This window comes from Carassius auratus, unplaced genomic scaffold (assembly GCF_003368295.1).
Source record: "Carassius auratus strain Wakin unplaced genomic scaffold, ASM336829v1 scaf_tig00035021, whole genome shotgun sequence".
NCBI classification, from domain to species: domain Eukaryota; kingdom Metazoa; phylum Chordata; class Actinopteri; order Cypriniformes; family Cyprinidae; genus Carassius; species Carassius auratus.
In genome coordinates, this window is record NW_020526191.1 from 43,489 (window position 1) to 53,566 (window position 10,078).

General features: G+C 36.9%; 1 protein-coding gene across 3 annotated transcripts; it reads left to right on the plus strand.

Annotated features, from left to right (window-relative positions):
- The first annotated feature begins 823 nt into the window (after positions 1-823).
- LOC113081694 (casein kinase II subunit alpha) lies at positions 824-9,469 on the plus strand. Of its 3 annotated transcripts, XM_026253726.1 has the most exons (16): positions 824-964; positions 2,043-2,132; positions 2,247-2,325; positions 2,599-2,727; positions 2,957-3,068; positions 3,158-3,259; positions 3,407-3,457; positions 3,537-3,596; positions 3,838-3,921; positions 4,717-4,827; positions 5,832-5,933; positions 6,129-6,229; positions 6,387-6,535; positions 7,239-7,328; positions 7,601-7,633; positions 7,786-7,841. In XM_026253726.1, exons 4-15 carry the CDS (start codon positions 2,627-2,629, stop codon positions 7,624-7,626), a joined length of 1,089 nt encoding a protein of 362 aa, XP_026109511.1. In that variant the 5' UTR covers positions 824-964; positions 2,043-2,132; positions 2,247-2,325; positions 2,599-2,626; the 3' UTR covers positions 7,627-7,633; positions 7,786-7,841. The 3 variants fall into 3 exon arrangements, with proteins under 3 accessions (XP_026109511.1, XP_026109509.1, XP_026109510.1); XM_026253724.1 differs by lacking the exon at positions 7,601-7,633 and having other exon boundaries at positions 7,786-9,469; XM_026253725.1 differs by lacking the exons at positions 7,601-7,633; positions 7,786-7,841 and adding an exon at positions 7,505-7,560.
- The last annotated feature ends 609 nt before the right edge of the window (positions 9,470-10,078 follow it).

Genomic DNA, 10,078 nt, shown 5'->3' on the forward strand with positions numbered 1-10,078 from the left:
ATTTTTGGATCTTGTCCCAACAGAGCTGAAGTCATTGCCCTTGACACTGGATGATGTAGTAATGTGAGTATTTAAAAAACCTGGGAGCTATCAGAGATGATCTGATCTGTAACATCACACTCTTACCATAGTAAAGTTCGCTGACCCATTGGATTTGTGATCATATCTAAAGTGGCCTATTTGATATAAGCATATTGATATTACATGTTTTATTAAAACCGTGATTCATAATTAATGATTTATTGTTCCCTGTTCATATCTACAGTGATTGACATTATTGTATAATTGCTCATTTTAATACCAAACAAGAAAAGTTAATAATTTATGTACATATTGCTCTTTTATGAAATTGGAACAGATCTGGATTCATTAAAAATAAATAAAAAAATATCACAGTCTCATCTCATTGGTGGTCATTCCGGTATGGCTCACAAACATGAAAACAAAACAAAAAATAGTATTATTTCTGTTTTAACATTTAATCACAAAATCTATCAAAACATTAATTCGAAGTATAATGGATGTATACAGTTATCCTTGAATCAGTTTAGATTTTAATTAAATCTAATTATATCACATTGTTTCAAGTACAATTTCCTATAAAGCTCTGTTTTGAGACCTGATCTTGCTTGTAGACAAAAGTCTCTCTCTCTCTCTCTCTCTCTCTCTCTCTCTCTCTCTAACCGGTTATGTAACCATAAAGGCTGCTGTGTTAATTATTTGCCCTCTGACTAAGAATCTAAATAATTTAGGGGAAGAATTTAAAAAAATCCTCTGAATGCACTTAAAGTACGCAGAATCGAATCGAATTGAATCGTTGCAAAAATCGTTCTTGAATCGAATCGAAAACTTAGGAATCGTGAATCGAATCAATTCGCTGTGTACCCAAAGACTCACAGCCCTAATACGCGCAGCCTCTTCCCGTGGAGCATCCGCCATATTGTCTACCAGGAGACACTGAGAGGTAATGCTGTGTGCGATTACGACCTACTGATATTTGTATTCCTACACGAACTGACTTTTTAATATTTTTTTCAGAAAAGGACACACCTAAGGCACTATGCTACTTGTACATGCTTTAGTGAATACACATCGTGCTCTTTGCTGGCCACACAGCTAACCCAGTGTGTGAGAGTGCTAACTGTTCCTTGGTCTCCACTTATGTTAAACCCGTCGCGTATTCTTAATAAAAACATACATAAACGGGCTATTTGATTCCAGATCGATTAAACACAAATATCTACTTCGTGTGTTTTTATTATTCTTATGAATCTGGATTTTTTATTTTATGTAGATTTGTTTAATCTTTTGTGCGAATGTAGCTAGCGGCGCTAGCTTTGCTATAGTGTATCGCGCCACGTTCAGCTAACAGGGTTTCTGCGATAGAACATTAATATATTTGACTCCGTGTTCATGTATTGAGTAAATTTTGCTTTTATAATCTTTTTAAATTTGTAATAAACAATTTAGAGTAGAAATGACTTAGGCGTGGCAAACGCTATGCTAGTTAGCGGTTAGCTGGCTAACAGCTGTTTTAGAATCCAATAATAAGATTTTCAGAAATCCCGTAGTTATATTGTTTATATGACCTGTTTGTAATTAGTTAATTATGTGGATTATATGTAGATAAAGTTGAGAATGTAGAAAAGCTGTCTAGTGAGCTTGACCGGTTTCTTTGGCTGTGTCATCAGGCCTCTAACGTTATTTCAAAACGTAATCTTGATTTAAGGGGACATTTACAGTTTACAGTGGAAGTGTCAGCGCTTAAATATCATCCCTAGTCATGTTTTTATGTATTCCATATGTTTGCGCTCCCGGCACTGCTTTAACTAGACTATTTGTGTAATTTTAATAATTAGTCATTCATTCAGGAAGATCACACGTACGTGTCAAACAGTAGTTTGTTAGTCTGATGGCTGTATGGCAGTACAGTTACCTGGCTGGTTGTTAATGGACGTTGGACCATAAATCAGTACGTAGATACCCAAGCTGATGTTGCACAGCAATGTCTGCAAAGTTTACAACATTCTTATGTTTTCCAGCATCTGGAGGGCCACAATGAAGGACTTATAGGATTGCTGTGTCTCCCGAGTAAGCTCCTGGATGTCCTCTTTCATTCATATTACAATCAGGTGGGTTGTTTTTGTGGTGGATCTGGAAATATACTACATTTCTAATTAAGTTGGTTGACTTTGAATCGACTTGATTATCAGCTTTCTTAGCAGGCTTATTTATTTCTTTTGTAGCCTATGCTCCACCATAAAGTCATCACATCTGCCTTCATCAGCTCCGCCTGTTGTTTGCTGCTTGGAGGAACCCTCCAAGGTAATGACCAACATGTACTTTTGAAGCTTTGCAGCAGCCTGTACATTTTTAATGCTTTATGAAATTAACGTAGGGTAAATAAACAAATGTTCTAATCCACATAGAATATTGTAGAAAATACAGAGATGTATACCGTATATCGCAATCCAGAAAAAAAAATAGAGATATGATTTTTTGGCCATATCACCCAGCCCTACCTTGCTTTTCAGTATTTGTAAAATATTTTTTTGACGGCCTGCAATTTCTCAGTATTATATTTTGTTGTCTTTCCAGGTGTTTCAGGGAATACTGTGTGTAGAATATGTCTGGCCCTGTCCCAAGTCGCTCTCGAGTTTACCCTGATGTAAACACACAGCGACCCAGAGAGTACTGGGACTATGAATCCCATGTGGTGGACTGGGGGTGCGTTCTCTTGAGTTTTTAGTACTTCTAAATTACATGCACTATAAATAGCCAATTTTGACCTAGGTATAATTATGCGACTTTATCCCTGTGGATAGTTTCTTTGTTTTTCTACTTCGGTCCTTGGATCAGATGTGCTGCTTCTTATTGTGGCATGCATGCATTCTATGTTTGTCACATTCAGTGTCTAAATCTCACATTGTTTGTATTGTATGTTTGTATTCTGCAGAAATCAGGATGACTATCAATTAGTGCGAAAGCTTGGCCGTGGAAAATACAGTGAAGTGTTTGAAGCCATAAACATCACTAACAATGAGAAAGTAGTCGTCAAAATACTCAAGGTATAATTTGATGTTTTTGTTCACAGTTGTATAGAAGATTTGATTGGAGATATGTCAGTTTTTTTTCTTTTTTTTTCTTGTATTTTTAGCCAGTGAAAAAGAAGAAAATTAAACGAGAAATAAAAATTCTGGAGAACTTGAGAGGAGGCCCCAACATCATAACACTTTTAGACATCATAAAAGATCCTGTGGTATGTTTATTAAAATATTGGGGTGTTAGAGGTTTTTTTTGCTTTTTTAATAAAACTTGGTGGATTAGCAAAATGTATATATATATGTGGGAGTTTGTTTTGTGCCCTCGGGTTTAAAACCCATTCTGCTTTGTTTTCAATGCCCAGTCCCGAACCCCAGCGCTGGTTTTTGAGCATGTTAACAACACAGACTTCAAGGTAAGAGATGTTCTTGTTTGTCGCCCCAGAGAATTTGTTAAATTAGATTTTGTACTAAAGTGTATCTTTTTCTTCATAGCAATTGTATCAAACTTTGTCAGACTTTGACATCCGCTTCTACATGTATGAAATTCTTAAGGTGAGATGAATACTCAGGTCTTCCTGAACAAAGGCACATACTGGCCCTACTATTGTTATATCTAGTGTTTAAAGAAAGCGATATAAAGCAAAACAAAACCATCCAATATCTGTGTATTTTGCAGTGGCGAAACGGTTTTAAGTTCTGCCTATAGTTTTAGTTTGGAAGTTTCAGCAGTGCCCAAGTGCTCTGCTCAAATTGATGTTGGATCTAATTCTTATCTCCGCTTTTCTACCCCCAGGCTCTCGACTACTGCCACAGTATGGGAATAATGCACAGAGACGTAAAGCCACACAATGTCATGATTGACCATGAGCACAGAAAGGTATTAGCTAAGTTAAGAGTTTACCCAACATTCCTTCAAAATCAATCTAAAATGTGGATTTGATGCTCAAGTTGTTTTTCTTTATCAATGTGGAAAACAGTTGTGCTGTTTATTATTATTTTTTTTGTGGGATCCACAATACATTTTCAGGATTTTTTTAAAGGTAAAAAAAAAAAATGTTGAGTGATAATTTAATGCATTATTACGGGCCGTTCACATATCGCGTCTTTTGTGCGCGCAAGTTTGTTATTTCCAATGTAGGCGCGCAGCATGCGCGCTCATAATGGAAGCGACATGGTCCGCACCGCATTGAGTTAAAAACATCTCAACTTTTCAGAATGCCGCAAGCGCACCGCAGGTAATGTGACAAGAACTAACCAATCAGCTTCATCATTTTCCGTAACAACGTTGAAAACTCAGCAAAGATGAAGGAACAGCTGATCATAGCTGTATATGGATTGCCATTTTGAAATAAATTTAGTAACAGAGCTGCTGCGAGCGATTTTTAGTGCTGCAAATCCATTTATCCTTTGCTGAAATTTCCGTGTCTTCATGGAGAGAGCACGTCATGGTTGCTTAGCAAAGGCAGACGCCTCAGGAGCGCTTCTGCCCGAGAGCCTTGGAAAAAAGGAAAAAGCGGCGCGCCTAGCGTTTTCCACACGTTTTTAGGCGCAATATGTGAACGGCCCCTTACTGAATATAAGTATTACCTCATTGACCCCAAACTTTTACAAGTAGTGTATATAGATTGAGGCCAGTTCTTGGTTTTGCTGAATGTTTCTTTTCATTTTAAAGCTTCGTTTGATTGATTGGGGCTTGGCTGAGTTTTACCACCCAAACCAGGAGTACAATGTACGTGTGGCTTCCCGATATTTTAAAGGCCCTGAACTCCTCGTGGACTATCAGGTTAGTGTCCCAAATTAATTTACCATTTAAAATTTTTTTTTTGGTTGATATTAGGGTTGGGTATTGAAATAAGACACATGCATGTTGATTCCGCTTAATGATTCCTGTGTTCACATTTTAATGTGATTTTTAAACCATTTAGTAATGAAAAGGGAAAGAACTTGCGCAGTTGTGCATGTCACACACACATCTGAAGCGCAAGCACAGAGAACCACATTCCCGGCCTATGTCTGTTCTTGAATCGTTCCATGCATTTCCTTTGCTGAAACGGTAGTTCCGGGCCAGAATCTTGCAACCAGTATGCACAAAATAACATCAGTATATCTTCGTAAACATAGCCATTTATTATCTTAAGTGAACATCAGAGGTGAGAGAAAGCACATGTGTAACATTATGATTAGATCTGCAGGCATTTGGTGTTAAAGAGACAGCAGCCTGATGAACACGGGCTGCCTCACATTAATGTTAAACAAAGAACAAGAGAAAATCATTCACTGATCTTGATGGAATACCTTTAATGAGGATTAATCTATATTTTCTTTGTGAAAAGTAAACAATATAGTTTTTAAACTTTTGATTAAAATTTCTGTACCTGAAATGTGTTCTGTTGTATTTATGCTATTGCTAATTTATTTGTTTGTTCCTGTTTTATTACTGACTGTTTACTTGTTTTTAACAATTTCATGTTTGAAATGTATATAAACCTAGTTGTTTTTGCTGTGGTATTTATTAAAACCATTGGCAAAAGTTACTCTTGGAGGCCTAGTGTTCTGTAGGCTGCTGATTTGTGCTCATGTTATTCAGCTGCAATGCCTTGTAAAAAGACACAGAATAAATATGTTTGACATCTAAAGGTCTAATTTTTAATTGGAATCGAAACTAGGAATTAAGAATCGGAATCTATAAAAATTAAAATGACACCCAACCCTAGTTGCTATTCACGTTTTAATGAATTTCAGCTGATTTTTTTGAGTTGTCCAAAAAATGTTTTGGTCTGTATCTAGATGTATGACTACAGTCTGGATATGTGGAGTCTTGGGTGCATGCTGGCCAGCATGATCTTCAGGAAGGAACCTTTTTTCCATGGACATGACAACTATGACCAGGTAAACCATTTATTATTATTTTTTATATTAGCACAAACAAATTTATTTGTTCACAACAAATAGCTGGGATGTTCAGTCATTCATCTGATGAATTCATAAACTTGCTGTGTAGAAAAAAATATATTTGTTGGTTGCTTTTATTACGCTGGGTGTTTGTCTGTTGAATTTATTGATTTGATTTGTTTTTCTTTCTAGTTGGTTAGAATTGCAAAGGTTCTGGGTACCGAGGACCTGTATGATTACATTGACAAATATAACATTGAGCTGGATCCACGCTTTAATGACATTTTGGGCAGGTATGACTTTAATACACTGTTGAAGTTGATTAAAATAAGTATTCTGTTTTGATATCCATAGTTGTTTAATATTCAGTTATTGTACTGAAGTTCTATATCTGTGTGTGAAGTCATGTTAGTACCTTTCTGAACATGTCTCTTTCTCTTGTTCACCCAGACACTCCCGCAAGAGATGGGAGCGGTTTGTACACAGTGAGAATCAGCACCTGGTCAGTACTGAAGCTCTGGATTTTCTGGACAAGCTGCTACGTTATGATCACCAGGCCAGACTGACGGCCCGCGAGGCCATGGACCACCCTTACTTCTGTGAGTTCCCCGAGTTTAGCACTCTTGAAAACTTGTGACTCCAGTCTCTAATTGAACGGGCATTATTGCTTGCTTGTTCTTTTTATATACAGTTTAATTTATTATAGACGTCCAAACACTCCCAGTACACTGGGTGTAGTGAATCATTGAACCCTGTTAGGTCTATGATCATTTGATGACACAAGCATTTTTTTAAAGCTATTTGATCAGGAATAAGCTTGGGATTTAATGGGAATAAACTGTGAATTTGCAAAATTGCAGGAATGGGGAACTTAAATGTAGTTGAAAAATAAATGAATCTTGCAGCATAATCTTGGTTAAAACAACCAGATTGAATACAATTTCAGTTGAATTTCTACCGTGCACATTCCTCAAACACATAAACCGCACACTTTACTGCAGGACCATTGAGGACTCATACCTTAGATGCACTGTGCCTTCCTCCATAACATGCATAGATTTTAGATTTCTGAACACAGAAAGATGACAAAATGTCCGTATTGGTGAGTATTCACATTAATAATACTTAATATGTTTAAAGCTTTCTTGTGCTGTAATTAAGCTATTGCACAATAGTTATACCATTGTAAAAACAAATACACTGAGTAAATATTTAGGTGAGGAGATAAAACTGTCTAAAGAGTGTGCAAAAAAAGCCATTTGGAATTCACTCATTGTGTTTCATATGTGTCTTTGTTTATAGATCCTATAATTAAAGACCAGGGCAGAGGCGCGCCAGCTTCAGGAATGACTGCTAGTTCCACACCGGTCAGCTCTTCTAGCTTGATGGCAGGTAATGGTTTACCTTACTCTCCAGCGCTTCACCTCTGTTTGGGATATTTTGGCTGAGATGAACATTGTCGTGCGCCCAACCCCGTGTCACTTCAAACCTGTATGGCTTATTCTGCAGAATGCAAAAGATGACATTTTGAAGATTGTTTCATATTCCACCCCTCCCCCTCCATACAGTGCAAGTCACTGGAGTCCAGAACAATACCGGACCCCACTAGCTTTTATCGTATGGACAGAAGCGATTTTCTAAATATCATATTTCATGTTCCACAGAAGAAAGTCTTACAAGATTGAAATGATACGAGGGTGAGTAAATGACAATGTTCATTATTGGGTGAAACTTCTTTTTTTTTTTTATATCCTACAGTTCAAAAGTATTTTCTCAGAATGTTACTAAGAGAGATATTCAGGCTTCAGCATACACTAGGCTAAACGTGTTGGTGGCTTTCACACTGCAGGCATCGCCTCTATGACTCCGAGCACACAGCCCAATATGGCCAACATCAGCGCCGGCTCGCCCGTCATTCCTGGCTCAAACACAATGGCCACACAAGTGCCCACTGCCGCTGGAGCCCAGCCCTGAACCCCGCCCGCCCGCCCCCCACCCTCACCCCTCTTTCTCACATCCATCTATCCGTCTCTCTCTTCTATGGGCCTGTTTGGAATTGTGAATCAGCGGTGAAGGGGTGGGGGTGCACTGAATTCATGTGTGGTTATTTTTATGTTGCAAATAACCCAAACTTTTGTTTTTCTCCTCAGTTGTTGTTTAGGGGGACTGTGAACTCAGAAAGAACCCATAATGGTTTTGCACCTGTCTGTGTGAGTTAGAAAAGCAAATGGTTGTGAACTTTCACTTGCCTTGACTTGTTTAGAAACACTTTAATGTCCACCTGCAGAAGGATAATAAAATTAATTTTTATATGTCCCTGTAGTGTTCTCGTGCTCAAACCATTACACTGACTGACTTTTTAATTGTTTTTTGGGAGGCAGGGAATATATATTTTTTTTTGTATTTGGTATTTTAGTCCCAGTTTTTACAAGTCTTGATCACAAAGTTCACAAAACCTAGTGTCATATTGAACTTCTAGTATAAATGCAGAGAAGGAGTGATTTGTTCCTTGGTTTGGAAGAATATGATGGGGACAAGACAAAACAGATTTGATGTCCGAGTCATGATTCTTCTCGTTACGGCATGTTTCAACTGCATTTGGACTGAAGGCCAGATTTATTTCTGATTTGTTCAATTATTGTGTAACAAAACATTCTTGTACCAATAATGGAAGCTCTTGTTTCAGCTGTGCTGGTTCTGTGTATATTGCAGGTTGATTGGATTTGCACCTGGATCTTGAAGCCTCACTAGTGGCTGTTCAAGGACTTGTACCAATTATTGAGTAACACAATAATATGCCAATGTTTGTGTTACCTTCAGTTTGTGTGAGTGTGTACGCGTGAGTGGAATTCTTTTTTGTTTTTGAAAAGTTTCAGACATTTGTTTGACACTATGAAGAGTTTTTGTAATTTTCTTCTGAGAGGCGACTGTTCAGTGAAATACACATTTCTTTCTACCCCACGATTAAATCAATTAAACAGGTGAAATATCAATTTAGCATTGCATGTTGTGTTTTACTGTGGTTCGCCTTTGGTTGGCTGATTGAAGAACAAACAAGAATATAATGTGGAAGGTTTGTGTCACTCCCAAAGCATTTTGTCTAGACAAGCTTCTTTAATACCTTAATTGTTAAAGTGTTTCTTAAATTCTTTCTTTTGGTCTTGTCTATTAGTGAAAGATGTTGAAGTCTAGCTCTGTAGCGGAGGCTGAACTATGTTTGTCCTCTGCCTGTGTTCAGTGTGACGAGTTCAAATCTAAATATATTACTGTACTGTAAATTCATTTAAAGTTTGCAATAGATACTTTTACAGAGATTTTTTTTTTGTGTGTGTGTTTTATAAATCATTTAAAAGAGAAAATATATTGTTTTAGGAAAAAAGACCATGTCACTTGTTTATTCAGCTGTATGTTTAATGCAGCCTCTCTAATACAGTGAATGGTATGTTTAAAGTCAGGTGGGAAAAACAGAGGCTACCTCACTCACATTTATACCGAATTCAATAAAAAAAATAAAAATACAAAAAGGAAACCAATTGTTGGCTGTTGTTGAAAACTAGGTTTAATTTTTCGTTTAAAGCTTCGCTGTTCTCTTCCACTGAGGTGAGTTTTCACCAATACACCACTGATTGAAACCAGATTTAAATGTATTCTAAAACAAAATAAAGTTACTGCGTGTGTTGGCATTATCCAATACTGTCACACGAAAAAAGACAAATCTATTCTAAAAATAATAGCAAAAAATAAAACTCTAATTAGAGAAGTAGTGTTTGACCTGTTCATTTCGTGATTTAAATGTATTGTTAGCAATGGTTTACGAGTGTAAATAGTTTAAAACTTTATGCTATTTCACAACATTCTAAAAATACAGTGCTAAATAAACGCTGAATGAATAAAACGAAATAAAAACCAAGTAGGCACATGCATTTAAAAAAGAAAAAAAAACATATGTATAATAGACTGTCTTTTATTTGTCCTGTTTTCTTCTGGCTGTGACGAGTTTTCATTTGGAGCAAACGGTTTTGCACGTTTGTAGCGTAGTCTTCTTTCTTAAGGTTTGTCTGACATCTAGTGGACATAGGAGAGAATTGATTCATTTTCATTTCAAACCTGGTTTAATATCATCTCCACAAGCGGGGATCCGT

Excerpts from the sequence above, each read along its gene's own strand:
- LOC113081694 (XM_026253724.1), top strand. The coding sequence starts at position 2,627 with ATGTCTGGCCCTGTCCCAAGTCGCTCTCGAGTTTACCCTGATGTAAAC. Across the intron at positions 2,728-2,956 it reads TCCCATGTGGTGGACTGGGG|AAATCAGGATGACTATCAAT; the intron begins GTGCGTTCTCTT and ends TGTATTCTGCAG. Across the intron at positions 3,069-3,157 it reads TAGTCGTCAAAATACTCAAG|CCAGTGAAAAAGAAGAAAAT; the intron begins GTATAATTTGAT and ends TTGTATTTTTAG.